The sequence below is a fragment of the Anneissia japonica genome, unplaced genomic scaffold, assembly GCF_011630105.1.
Source record: "Anneissia japonica isolate Jap-2015-1 unplaced genomic scaffold, ASM1163010v1 scaffold288292_len1863012_cov191, whole genome shotgun sequence".
In the NCBI taxonomy this organism is placed as follows: Eukaryota; Metazoa; Echinodermata; class Crinoidea; order Comatulida; family Comatulidae; genus Anneissia; species Anneissia japonica.
Genome location: NW_022688773.1, coordinates 92,744 through 108,122, shown reverse-complemented (window position 1 = coordinate 108,122; position 15,379 = coordinate 92,744). Strand labels below are relative to the sequence as shown.

The following is a 15,379-nucleotide window of genomic DNA, read 5'->3' as shown; positions in this document are numbered from 1 at the left end:
TGGAGTATTACTATTCAGCGTTTTTACTATATTTCTAGGTTTCCTATTTCTACTCGGCTCATGTCTCAGCCACAATATTTTGAGGCCAATATTATTTACGAACCCAGTTAAACTTATTTACTAGCCTATTTCAACGTGCTAATTATTACATTTAGGCGACGCTTGTTGTAGACTGGCATACCGTTTTCGGAAATAAATACCATTTTATACACATGCGCAGATCGATTCGCCAGCAGCGAGTCATCGCCAGCAGCGAGATGTCACTGCAGCAAAACACTATTGTACACGGTACCAACGCTGTTCTATATATAGACAATGGGTCGTGTCTCATATTATTTGTTATATTTTTATTATTCATTATTTTCACTTGACTCACATAAATAATTTTGTTCGAAGAACATTTTATGCAGTTTTACTTCGCAGCACTTCACTTGCAATTTCTAGTTATATTTTTATTATTCATTATTTTCACTTCACTCGCATAAATAATTTTGTTCGAAGAACATTTATATGCAGTTGTACTTCGCAGCACTTCACTTGCAATTTGCAATTTCTAGTACTAAATCAATAATTCAAACAAATAAAATCCTAGCTTATAACCCTTATGTCTATACGAACACATAATAAGCGTCAGTTATAACTAAATACGGTATATTAACAATGAGTGAAATAATGTTAGAGAAGAGTAAGAAATCTTACCAATTGTTTTGGGCTCCAATACAACTGAATATAATATTGTGCCAACTATGCAGCATTAAGCTAAATCTTATCATTGCGGTGGTCTGTTGCTATGGTAATATGGTACCATAATTGCCTTGCCAGAAGTTGACCCTAAGATAACCCTGTCAGGTTGTAAAGTCTTATTATATAGGTCAGTACATCAGCCTACTTTAATACACTATTGTATATTTTTTAACTCTTATAGTGTAACTATAAAGTGTAATAATTGTAGAACTTCAAAACATTAAGTAACATAAAATAATTCAAGTACATAAATTTAAGTGAAATCAGTATAAATGAACACTCGCCACTACAATATATATATACATAATTATTTATTTTTTCTTTTTCAATCAACATATATTTTTATTTCAAACGGTCGTTTTTCCATCTTTTTTCACTTGAAAAGCTCAGAATTTCTTGCAAATATGTTTACTGATACAACAAAAAATATTTCTTTAATATAAATTTGATTCCATTCTTATTATCTTTTTATATGTGTCCCTAACCATTAATTTACTTGTGAACATCTTATCAGTTTTTATTCATTGATAGGGTGAACTAATGTTTTTTTATGGGGCCTAATTATATTACATTGTGAAAAGGATATGCTTAATAATCGTAGGCCTGCCTCAAATATTTCCTCCATGTTCATACTATGGATTTTCAGTCCTATCATTTTTTTAAATTATTATTATTATACCTACTGCATAGTAATATTGTTATTGATTGCTTCATACAATAGATTTTACTGGCCTATGATTATGTTTCCTAGGTAATTATGGCTACGTCACAGACAGACACAATGGAATCAATTTACATGGTGAACTATTATGACGCGACGCCATCGTAGGTAGGTGTACTAACAACTCCCTGGAATAGAACAAACATGTCCACCGATAAAGATCCAAAATCAATCAGTCGTTTTCGGTGGCTTATAGTATGCTTAGCCAATTCGATTACTGACCCTGAGCTGAAGAAGGCTAAGTCGCTGGTCAAAGACAGACTCGGTGGCAGGGACTACGATGCTGTCAAAGATACGTTTGATTTCTTCGATAAGTTGCAGAAAAGAAATTATATCCATGAAGGGGATACCCAATTGCTACGGCATATCCTCAGTAAGATTAGGCGAGAGGACTTGATCGAAGAGCTTGACAAATACGATTCACAATATGCAGTTATTGCTAGGCATTATCGTATGCATCCAGCAGCATCTGAAGGCCCGTTCATCGGTAGGGAAGGCCAGCTAAACGAAATTTTTAGTCGGCTGAAAGAAAAAAATGAATATGGTGTGGCAACTATCTGCATCAGTGGACTTCCGGGTATGGGTAAAACCAGATTAGCAAAAGAGGCCTGCTATCGTCAGATAGAGTACCATGAACTTCTAGTTGTTGACCTACGGGAATTGTCTACAACAGAAAGTATCTGTTATGCAGTAATGCACACACTGGGTGAAGATGCATCGTTAAACGTTGATATAGATGTTGTGACTTTAAAGCTGAAAAAGTATAGGCCGAATAAATCCGGTAGGTACAAACCCCTATACAACCCTATGGAACGCAGTTTACGCAACAATGATCGATGAACAAAATGCATCCGATAACTAAATGCACTGGGTAACAAAATGCACTGGGTAATGAAATGCACTGGGTAATCAAATACACCGGGTAACAAAATGCATCGATGAATGAAATGCACTGGGTAGCAAAAAATGCATCGGGTAAGAAGTGCACTTGGCAATAAAATGCACCTGGTAAAACAATACATCGGATAACAAAATTAAAAAAAAAAAAAAAAAAAAAAAAAATCCATAAATGCTTTGATATAAAACAGAAATTATCCTTTAAAAATAGCTGCAGTTGGACGACAGCCATGTGAAGTGGACGAACATTCGCGGGTTTTTTTTTTTTGTACAATACTGGTGATATGAACACGGAAGCAGTTAGCTAAAACATTTTCTGTGTCAGAAATATTAGGTACAGCAGCTGTTAGTTGAGAAGGCCGGGTGTTGGGTGAATGACATGGAACATAGGCCTATTTGTTTGTATTTATTTACCGTAGAGACTTTGTCTATAGTAGGCTTGATTATTATTATAAATATCGTCACTATAATATTATTAATAACCAACGTGATGGTCATATAATGATCGGTGTTGCTGAAAAATATGACGATGGTAGGCCTACACAGACACACATCAAATTCATTTAGTTAAAAATTAAATTGGTACAAAAAAACACTACATTTGCCGACAGGGGTGGCGCCAAGACCTGCCCGACGGAAAGCTAAAGGCCCCGACGGGGGGGGGGCTAGTGGAGCGAATCAAGTCTCACTTGGCTGGGGCCAGGGGGCCGCCTAGGGACCCCGGTGGGGGTCCAGGGGGGCGAATTAATGGCGAATTTTTATTACTTATTTGATAGGCATCGAGTTGCTATAATATGACTTCATGTAGGCTATGCTTTCTAATGTTGACACCAGCTTCCAAAACCAAAACATTTTGAATAAAGCAAGAAACAAAGAGTATGCAATGTAACCATCTAATTTATTTTCAAATCCTCATTCTTGAAAGTGAAATTATATATTTTGGAAATTTTGCATGAAATCTGTCAACTACGTTGTCATGGTCGAGGTTGCTTCACCTATCACGATGTATTCCAACCATCACGAGGCTATTTAAATGAGCATTTGTCATAACAGAATGCAAATTATTTTTAATTAGTCTCATTGAATTATTATTATTATTATTATTATTATTATTATTATTGTGGTTGTTGTGATGAANNNNTCCCCCGACGGGGGGGGCTGTGGCCCCCCTCTGGCGCCACCCCTGTTTGCCGATAGGCCTATACATATTGTGTTTGTTATTTATTTATGTATTTATTTATTTCTTCTACTTTGAATTCTTCTTTTTTGAATTTTTACATGGTTAAAGTAATGATATATATAATGTTTTCGGTACACCACGTAGATAGTTATGAAAGGAACTATTCTTGTAATTGTTAGGTAGGGTTAGAGAAGTTCAATACGATTAAACCGGTAGAGGGTGCACTTGTTTAATTTCATACACTTTCACAGTACAGTCTGTCAAGCCGGGAAGACAGGTTTCGTAGGAATGCTCATTTGTGCTGCATTAAGCGGGTAAATCTACTAATTTTGGTGAGACTTTCTATTATAGTTTAAGTATTTAATTCATAAATCTAGTTTAGGATGCTGGATGCTAATTTATCTTATTACATTCATGTCTTAGTCTACGCGACATGGCATGGGATTTCATGGGATGTCTCCGTGTACAGTTTGTTCTGTGTGTAGTCAAAGATGCTAGAAACACAAGATAGAGTTCCCCACAGAAAAAAAAAAAAAAAAAACTGTTTCACCGAAATGCATGGTGGGAATACAAACGATGGGACGCCGCCTACGGCTGGATGTAAAAAACTTCTGCCTCCGTTTGCGAAGGTTGAAATCGTTGCCATTATCCATAAGATACAAACAAATATAGGCATAAATAAATCAAAATAATAAAATGACCGACACAAAAGCGCAGAATCGTATGACCGGACTCAGATTAGTAATAAAGTTTTCCTCTATTAGTGGAAAAAGAAGGGCTCCGTGTGCGTCTAAATATACCTAGCCAGAGCCATAGATAGAAAGAGTTGCGACATTGAGAATTTAGAAGCCATTCCGTGTCCAACGTGATCCGCATTCTCTCTCCCATGCGATCAGCATTCTAATTATAATAATCAAATAAAAAATGATATACTATAGGTTTCTTTGCCAAAAATCACTCCTATTATTATTATTTATAGTAAAAAAAATATTAAAGTAGCATATGTCGAGTGGGCCGCATAATATTTGTTCGCTAATTTACAGTAAGGCCTACGCCAAATTATCACCGTCAGAGAAAATTATTTTGTTTAAAAAGTAAAGGGCAATCCTTTGTCTCCTTAATTGGTTGTGTTACCATGTCGTTTTTCCTGTTTGCTTTATCAAAATCTGTGTTGGCAGTCCAAAATTGAACAGCCAGTATCATTTAACTTTTAGCCTTTATCGATTCCAATAATCCGAATGGTATCTACTATTGTTGCATTTTAAATTTGAATATGAGCAAGCCCTATACAAAGCTTATATTTGATTGTTATTATTTATAAATATTAAAATAATATAGATCAGTTGGCCACAATAAAACTGATATTGTGTAGGCCTAAAGTAAAGAGCAAAAACATAACTTTTTTGATAAGAAGGTCTTTTCAGTCATAGAATAGATGAACCTTTAACATTCCAATTATAATTTCGATGTAATTCGCATTTAAATATCAATTGCGTGTGAACACGTGCAAATATTTGAATTTTAAAGATAAATTCTAAATCATGCTTTTGATATTAAATAGTTATTAACTAAGTAATAACATTATAAACACAATAAACATGTGAAAATATTGTGTAATGTACCTAAACTCATATAAATTGCATGTGTTCATCGGGAAGATTTGGACACAAAAATGGACGGTGTATACCACGTGACTTTCGCAAACCGAGGAGCGGAATGTCGCAACTCTTTATATATAGGGCTCTGTACCTAGGTAGAGTTTTATAGAGAGAGTTGCGACATGAGCGGTTCAGGTCACATGACCAGTGTCACTCATTCCACCATTTCGGGCCACACAACTAAACCAGTGGTGCGTAACTAGCAGATAGATAAGCTTTGAGATAGTCAAAATTTTGTAGAAATATTTTCAACTCAAGTCATTTTCTCAACAATTTTATACATCAAAAACAGCATGTTTAATAGTTACTTATTGGCAAACGAGAACAGCGATGGTTTATACTATCTGATAAGAGGTACTCGGTATTCTTAAAACAAATTTTAGTCGTAGTTTGAGCTGAAACTTAAAAATTACGTCATTTCATATTCTTAAAATGAACTTCGACTAGCACTATGGCTAAATGACGCGAACCTCGACTAAAATGATACCTCCGCAGGCCGATTTTTTTAGTCAGCCTAGGGTCAGGCTAAATCGCCGACTTGAAATACTTACCCCACTAAAAACGTGTTTTTGTAACTCGCGATAAAGTGAAACCAATACAAATGATTGTATACGTATGTTTGAAATATCTTCGGTGTGTTAAACAAAAGAGACATCAAGTTTAGCTTCCAAAAGGAGAAATTTAAATGTTTTGCTAGCCACATGCAATGGTTCCTGATTTGCATCAAATCCCCTCACGTTGCGATCACCCAGCTTCACCATAACAACAAAGATGGCGCTGCCCTCGCTCGGGCTCAATTATAATAGTTCTCCAAAGAAAGCAAATTTTCAGTGATTGTTCAAATTCTTTATCGTAATATGTTAACAACTAATATAGATATTATTATAGAAAATTAATTAAGCGAATGATGGTCTACTACTATGAATTATGAGGAAATATGTTTTTGAATCACACACGGTAGCTTAATATTTATCTGTGTTAATCTCTAAAATTTCGTCTGCTATTTGGTTAGTTTGATAGTCGTGGCTTGCCAGTCGTCTTCAGTTGAACTAAAACTAGGACGTGATTTAGTCGTGGTTACAACTTCGACTACGTTGTTTGTGAATACAAATTAAAGTTGAAGTTGCAACTATCACTAAATGAAGTTCTAATTCGAATTTCGACTAAAGTTTGTTTTAAAAATACGGACGTTAATCTAGATAATAAATAAAGGAATAAATGAAAAACTAAATAAGTGAATAACTGAATGAAGGCTTGACGAATGAATAAATGAATAAAAGAATAAATGAAAAAAATGAATAAATGAATAAGTTAGTTATATCCTGCAAATCCTCAGTTGGACGTAGCATCCCTGATAACTACACGGAAGGAAGCTTTTTTTGTTGCCATTCTGCCTGCTTCGACAACGCTGATGTTTAGTAGCTCTTCAATGTCTTTCTCCCATCGTTTCCTTGGCCGTCCTCTACGTCTTTTCCCCTCTATTCTACCTTCCATAAATATCTTCTCTAGACAATTGTGACATTTGATGTGAACAAAGTATTTTAATTTGAGTTTCGAAATCACATAATTAGCCAGTTTTTTCAATGCCCAATTGTTCTCTTTTTGATTGATTTGTTATGTGTTCCCGCCACGAAACAACCATTACTCTTTGGTAACATTTCATCTCAAAAACATTTATGGCAGCCTTTTCCCTTAGAATCTGGGACTCGCATCCATATATAGCTGTAGGGAATATGCACGCTCTTAAGATTGCAAATTTTGTATTTAGGTTCTGGACTTTTTGAATTGAATTAAATTGAATTGATTTATTTGCATCTCTTAAAATACAGCAAAAACACAAGTCATTAAAAAATACATAAAATACAAGAAAATACATACACAATAAAAAAAAAAGGGACGAAATTCAAGAGATGCCGGATAGCCCATAAAAGTTCCAATTGGAACTTATTTCCAATGGGGTCCGCATGATTAAAGAAAAATTGAATTACAAGAACAGTAAGAAACAAAAAAAAAAACAAAACAAAAAAACAAAAACAAACTACGAATCAAGACTTTAGCTCAATCAAATAAAAAATTCTTTACAGATTAAAGTTATTAGACTAAATCCAAACCCTTGGCCCTATCAATAAAATATTTCTTTTACATTCTTTTTAAAAGTTTCTAAATTTCCATATAAGTACTTCATCTTTTTGATTTTGTTCATCCCAATTGTTATCCTTCTTTTAATTTCATCAATCTGGCTAGCATCTTCGTAGATGTTGGTCCCTAAATATTCATATCTGGTTAGATGATAAAAAGAAATGTGATTAAATAAATGATTGAATAAATAAAAATAATTAATTAATTAATCAACGAATAAAGGAAAAAATAAATAAATATTAAAAAACTTCAAAACTGAAAAATTGAATAAATGACTTAACTAAATAAATGAATAACTGAATGAAAAAATTAATGAATTAATGAATGAATAAATTAGGTATTGAATGAATGAATAATCAATAAAACAATGAGTGAATAGTTGAATGAGTGAGTGAATAAATGAATGAATGATAATAATAATAAATTAAAATTAAGTAGTTGATTTTTGCGTAGTGCTACTTCTCATACTGAAGTCAAAAAGTCCAAAAATCTACCCAGAGAGAAGACAACTGGGTTTGTTGAGTTTTGTAATCATTTCTTTAAAGTTTGTTCACAATCACCAGTCTTATACCATACTACTCTTTTTTTTTTAAATTCATACATGAAGTTTAATGATAATAGTTTTTAATTCCTGAGTATTATTGACTTACTGTTCTATTAATTTTATAACTGTTACATAATCCCTATAGTGTGTTTGCGATATTTTTTATGCTTTCAGGAATACTGACTTTATTCATTCTTGTAATTTTATGTTGTAATGACAATGCCTCTCGTGTTTCTATCCAACAGATGGAACTGTAATTTTATTTGACAATGCTGATCGTCCTCTAAAAACCCCGAAAGAAGGTGTAAACGATGACGTGTACAGCAACTTTGTTGAACTAATTGAGAGAATCATTGAATGCGGCAACAACAGTCTGAAGGTGTTAATCACATCCAGAGAGGGATTTCCTCAAGAATTATGCACCCGCCATAAGATTATTTCGATTACGGCCAAAGAGCTGGAATATAATGACGCAAAGAAAATCCTCGAATACTATTCCGGAAATACTGAAATATCGAATAAAGAGGCTAAACGACTAATACAAATATGTGGAAAGTGCCCTCTAGCTTTGAAAGTCATCGGCAGTCGTCTAAAGGATCATACTGTACAACCGAATAAATTAATCGAATATTTAGAAAAAAATCCTCATGACGTAACAGAACTTGGATTACCTGGTGAAGTAAATCTAGAGGCATGTTTAAGCAACACATTTTATAGTCTGCCCAAGAAGCAAAAGCTCCATCTAATTCGACTGTCCGCATTCCCTGGTACATTTACAAGTCATGCAGCTCTTGCAGTTTTTGAGAAGACGCCAGCTGAAGAAGTGGAGGTGAACCTCCAGCTCCAAGATCTGAAGTACAGAAATCTGATTGAGACATTTGTAAATGAAACCAACAAGTCAGAAATACGCTACGGGATCCATCTACTGATGCGACAGTTCTTGCAGGGTGTAGCCGAGATTGATACATCCTTAACAAAACATTACAACCTAGCAGAACAGGCATTTGTTAGACATTTTTTGAAAGATCTAAAAGAAATAGGAACTATGAGCGAACTAAGATACAAGAAAGCTATGAAGAAAAAAAATGATGACGCTGCTAACTTTCAAAAACTTCTTAAGTTACTTCAAAGTCAAAAGAGAGACATTGGAGTTGATGAATGGCGATTGATATCTAGTACAATTGAACTGTTTTATTCTACAAAAGAACGACTCAAGTACTTCAAAGCCCAGCGAGAGCTTGCACACCAGAACCAGAGCACACTGGAATTTGTTGAAATGTCAGCGTATGAAGGGTTACAGATGTCCAGAATAAATCATCGTTACGGAGACATTCTACCTCTGTTTGAAAATGCTGAGCGAATGCTGTTAAAACCCCCAGAAACGAAAGAGGTACACTTAGTAAAAAACTTCCTAACCAGTATGTTATCCAAATTATTACCAGAAAAATATTTTGTCGAAAAGCCCTTTCATTACCTGAACGCTGAAGAGAAAGAAACACTTGTTCTGCTATATCAACAATGGGGTAATGTTTGTACAACATGTTTAGAAGATTTAGATATGGCCAATAAGCGGATTCAAATCGCTTATGCTCTTGTAAAAGAACTAAATCTGAGAAACACAAACACTGCTCGATTCTATAGCACTATGGCAGATGTGATTCTGAACAACTCTAGACTCCAAAGAGCCAGTAATCTCTGTGAGAAGAGCAAAATAATAGAAGCGTTGGAATTATACAAAAAGGCATATGAACTAAAAAAGGAACTAACTGGGTCAGAAAATCATCCAGATATTCCAGTGTATCTAGCAAACATTGGTTCTTGTTACTATCAGTTAGAAAAAATTGACGATGCTATTATGTATTGCAAGTGGTCCTTGAGAGTGGAAGAGGAAATGTTGATTGACAACGAGGAGGGTTATGTTAAAACACTCAGAATCCTTGCCCTTGCATACAGCGACAAGAACAGGTTTGTGATCTTTTATCGTATCTTTTCATATTAAAATGGGATCACTGACCTTCACTATAAATTGCTTGAATACTCATTGGCCATTTACTGTGTAGCAAATACTGAAGCCACTGGTGCCATGCAAGAGGCTAAGTATAGTTAAGTAACCTGTACTAGTCTATTTTTTTGCATTTTTATTATTTTAATTATTATTTTAAAAAGGAAAAAAAAATCTAGTGATATTTATTAACATAAAATATATATTTTATGATTTTTTTTCCACATCCTTCCAATCAATCAACTAGCGATGTCATTGCTGTTAACTGTCACACCCGTTAAGAAAAACGCCCCAATGGCGTCAGTGGCTTCACTTAAACCAGCCAATGAGTACGGAGCCCCTAAAGGGACATGGTTAGAAAAACTATTAAACTATTTCGAGGGAACGAAATATTATTTCGTTCCCTAGAAATAGTATTTCGTTCCCTGGAAATAATATTTAGATGCGACTGTATCATTCGGTAATAATATTTAGCTGCGACTGTATCATTCGGTAATAATATTTAGCTGCGACTGTATCATTCGGTGAGGTGAGGGAACGAATTGCGAAATAAGGATGTCTGGGGCCGTAGGCACTCTCGCATGGTAAAACTCTCAGATGTTAAAAATGCTTTGAGTCTCCCCGACAAATTATTGACTTTTCCCGACGGGAGATCTGCACCCCCTCCCTTAGAATTTAGGGCAAATTTTAAGAATATGCCCCTCTAGATGCTCGGAAATGGCACTCTCAGATGGTAAAAATGTTTTTTTCAAAGCAGCATTCTCCTCGACGAAATTGTTGACTTTTCCCGACGGGAGATCTGCTTCCCCTCACTTAGACACCCTTTCCATCAAGAGCGTTGCAAAATAATTATAAACCTACAGTCTATTTTATACTGGGAGTCGCAAAGCAAATTATGATTATGGCACCTCTAGATGTTCGAAAATGACACTCATTCAGAGTTAAAATTTGAATATTTTATCTCCATTTATTTTATTTTGACAAATGTGGAGGTCCTGTCGGCTGGGCACCCCATTCCCACTGGATTAATATAATATGTGTCCTATATGTCCTATCAGAGACATATTATTCTGTTATGTATAACAAAGCCCTTTTAGATCAGGGTGCCATAGAGCGAGGATCTTATGGGTAGGGTTACCGCAGGGACCCCTAAGGGTCGGTGGTATGGATAGCCTTTATAACTGGGTACACTACATGGGGCTAAAAAATCTCGTCTTGGGTCTCCGTCTTTTGGCCTATTTTACATCCTGGTTTATGAAATCGTCGGCGATGTGGTGTAAGGTTGTGTTTGGCGTCAATCAGTAGAAAATTCAAAATTAGTGAGTGGTAAAATAATCTAGCTCTCCTTTCGCCCACTGCTGTGACATTATAATTTTTTGTTTACTGATATACCAAGTGAGTCCTATACTACATGATTCAATCACTATCACAGGGTTTGGATGGGGTTTGCACTGTGTTTTGGGGGGTTTGCGGGGTTTAGCAAATTTTTTATACAAAAATGGCCTTTTTACCCTAAAAAGGTTGTGACGAACATAAAATTAGGATTTTTTTTATTGAGATACCAAATCGAGTCCTATACTATGTGATTCAATCATTATCACAGGGTTTGAATGGGGTTTGCGGTGTTTTTTTTTTTTGGAGGTTTGCGGGGCTTAGCAATATCCTGGGTACACTTCCTTTCTTTCCCCTCTTTCCTCCCCTTAACTCGTCTCACTTTTTTTCTCCCTCTTTTTTTGTTATTCTTCGGCGGGACTGACGGGGGTTGGGGCACATTGTTCACTCTTTGTTCACGTTGTTTATTCTCATCTCACCAAGCCTATTCCTTCCAATCATGCTTCCATGAAATTCTTTATGCCCTATCTGGCATTTTTCACCCTCACTCATTCCTCACTCATTCGCCACTGAGGAAGGACTAGTGTTGTTAGAAAGCAGGGGTGGATCCATAATTTTTCAAAGGTTGGTTGTGTCATCTAATAGATAATTTGTTTTTCAATTACAAAGGTCTTTATTAATTTTCAGTTAAAACGTAATGTAGTAATTAGATGTGTATAAGAGACAGCCAGATACACTCTATTACACAATAAGTACGGCTAGAAACAAATAGGTGCATATAACATAAATCAAGGTAGCCGTTAACACTGTTTAATCATATAAATCATCAAAGAAAGGTAAATACAGTGTTATATATATATATATATATATATACATACATATATATATATACATACATATATATATTACATACATATATACATACATATATATATATATATATACAGGTATATACATATTTATATTTATTTATATATATATATATATATATTAAATATTACATGATATATATTATTGTTATTACTTTTATGATTAATAATATTATTATTAGTATTGTTATTTGAAGGTTTGCATGGCGAAGTTATTGTTATTGCTATTATTATTATGATTATTATTATTTTTCAGATATGAGGATGCCATCGAATATGGTAAAAGGTGCCTCAGAAGGCGTGTTGAATTGTTAGGCATCCACACAGACACGGCACGCGCTTATTATCTTCTGGGTTCACTCTATCTAAAGTGGAAGGATCGAGGTAACCTAAAGACAGCTGAGCAACACTTTGAGGAGGCGCTAAAAGTTGAAGAACAGTTGTGGAAGCAGGACAAGCCTCATTCTCGTGATTGGGAGAATCTCAAAAGGGACATGGAAAAACTCCTCGCAATCACCGACCAAAAAATGAAATACATAACCTACAGAAGACGCTTTAATGTATGTATTAAATTGTTGTTTTACATTATATTGTTTACAATAATGTTAATAATTACTACTGTTACTACTGCTGCGTATCAGCACTTCGACCACCAGCACTACCACTACTATCACCACAGTTGTCTCCCATTGTGCTGCCCAATTCACGCCAGAAATACCCAACTAGACAAAGTTTATTTTTTATGGCACACATAAAAACTCCAATCCAATCAAATATTATATTTATTATAATTATGATTTTTGCGATTTTTTTCGCAATTAATTTCAAACGTACATTTCACGTCAGGTAGGGCAAAAATTATACATATACATGTTTCTCCGGGCGCAAATCCAGTTATTGTCTATTCAGTCACCACAATAACAATTACTATCAACACTGCAGTACCCACTACTTACTTGGACTCTAATTCAACCCTGGCCATCAGGCGCAAGCTCGGTGGTCTAGAGGTATGATGCCATGCTGGTTCTGGAGATCGTGGGTTCGAGTCCCACCCAAGAACAACTTGCGATTTTTTTCGCAATTGTTTTCAAACGTACTGAGTATTCAGTTCATTTCACGTAAATTTTAATTGATGATTAAATGTGTGTTCGATAACTAATTAAAGCTTTTGTGTTTTTAGTACATTTTGATGGTAAATTATTAGGTTTAAATACCTTTTCCAGAAAACCTATCCTAAACCATTAAGATTATAAAGACATTCAGGCGTAATGAACAGTAACCAAAGTCTGGTTGACAACAAAGGGTGCCGCCTGGTGTTGTGACGACACGACTGTTGTACTCTATGCACAGTGTTACTTTTTAATGATCTCTTTTTCACTTCAGATGGCGGAAACCACTATAAACGATAGCGATACAGACTCTGAGTCATCAGGTATGCTATAGGCGCCGATCTTTTGGTAGCATTGAGTAGTCTAATAATGATGATGATAATAAATATAATAATAATAATAATAATAATAATAATAATAATACTTATAGTAATAATAATAGTGATAGTAAAAATATCAATAATATTGTAAATAATAATATTTAAAATACTGATAACCATAATCATAAGAAATGATAATAATAATAAAAATATAAATAATAATAATAATAATAATAATAATAATAATAATAATAATAATAATAATTAAATAGTAATATTAATGATGCTGATGATGATAACCGATTTTGTTGTTATATTTTTTATTTGATATTTTGTTCAGCTGTTGTGGAAACCAATTCCGACATGATTTTTTTAGATTTAATTCAACGGTCAGTAATTGTGTCGAAAGTAACCCTAGTTTCCATAAAATCGCTTCAGTGTCGCTACAGTATTTTACTGCAATTGTTACAAGCTGTCATCGACGCAATCGGGAAGCCTCTCCTATTCGAACGACCAATCAGCGTTGCCGAAAGCTGCAGTGATAGCGATTTTATGGAAACTGGAGCTTAGCATACATCAAATAATTATGTTGTCACACTGGTTAAGATCATCATACTGTACATTTAAATTGCATCCATTTCATTCTGTACTTTACCGATATATTAGTTACTGTATTTGTTCAGTGAATGACGGAGTGAATATAATATGATGTACAGGTAAAACTACTCTGCTATGCAGCTGTGATGTACTGAGTACAAAAGGAAATTTAAATATTGATGAATTTTCTTTGTTCACTGACAGCAGCAGGCAATTTTCAGGCTATAATTGCTCAGTTCCACTGTGACCCAAAAGTTAAATATATAAATCAAACGTCGACATTGTAGAGACATACCGGTAAAGGACGAATATTTTTAAAACATCATGTGTCTTGTTTAAGTGTGTTTCAAAAAACCAAGCTCTTCATCTTTATTGCTAAATTTAGCACTTTCGCACTTAGACGATTCTGAATACCAGTTGGTTTTCCTAATCCAGTTGAATTCCAAAATATAATACAAATAATGGCATTCCTTTTTCTTTCAGACTCCGTAGATGTCGAAAAAATGATGAAAGATTTTGAGAAAAAGGTTAAACCGATCACTCTTAAGCGACGGCATAGTACGTCTATTTCCGATGATGATGAAGGTTCGCCATTTGTGGCGTCTAGGGACAGTGGTATTTCAAGCATGGCAAGTGTCGAAAGAGACGGTAAGTAAATGGCTAAATTTTAGCTATTATGCATGGAATGGCAGTTGTTCCAGAAATTGTTTAACTTCGTCATCATCGTCATCATCATTATTTTTTAATTATTTTTTTTTATAATGCCTTAAACAAGTGGAATACATTGAATTAATTCCTTTACACTATGATAATTATACTTGTTGAAACATGATGATGATGATGATGATGATGATGTTGTTGATGATGATGATGATGATGATGATGATGATAAGGTGTAGATAATGATGGTACGATGATGATGATGATGATGATGATGGTGATGACAATGACACGACGACGATGATGACGATAATGATGACAAAGATGATAATAGTAATGACGACAATGATACACACAGTGTTGATGTTAGCAATGTTTATGACAGTGGTAATGACAATGATGATGGCAATAATTATGACAGATGTACAGTAATTCACCAACATTAATTTTGGCACAACCGTATGAAGGACTTTTAACTAGTTAAACATATTTTCTTGTATAAATGGTACAACATTAATAATTCAGTTATTTATAACACTGTATATAATATAAATATCTTTATAAAGATCTGGCGACAGTCGGTTTCCTGCTTTTGTGTCTCCAGGGC

At 34.5% G+C, this 15,379-nt stretch overlaps 1 protein-coding gene across 2 annotated transcripts in view; it reads left to right on the top strand.

Annotated features, from left to right (window-relative positions):
* Positions 1-1,138: 1,138 nt before the first annotated feature.
* LOC117122918 overlaps positions 1,139-15,379 on the top strand; it is a 21,569-nt gene continuing 7,328 nt past the window's right edge. The window contains exons 1-5 of one of the 2 annotated variants that reach the window (XM_033268696.1): positions 1,139-2,246; positions 8,129-9,848; positions 12,343-12,646; positions 13,470-13,518; positions 14,596-14,760. In XM_033268696.1, coding sequence (XP_033124587.1) covers positions 1,610-2,246; positions 8,129-9,848; positions 12,343-12,646; positions 13,470-13,518; positions 14,596-14,760 — 2,875 coding nt within the window. In that variant the 5' untranslated portion in view covers positions 1,139-1,609. The remainder of the gene's footprint in view (positions 2,247-8,128; positions 9,849-12,342; positions 12,647-13,469; positions 13,519-14,595; positions 14,761-15,379) is intronic. The other variant, XM_033268705.1, reaches the window with a different exon arrangement.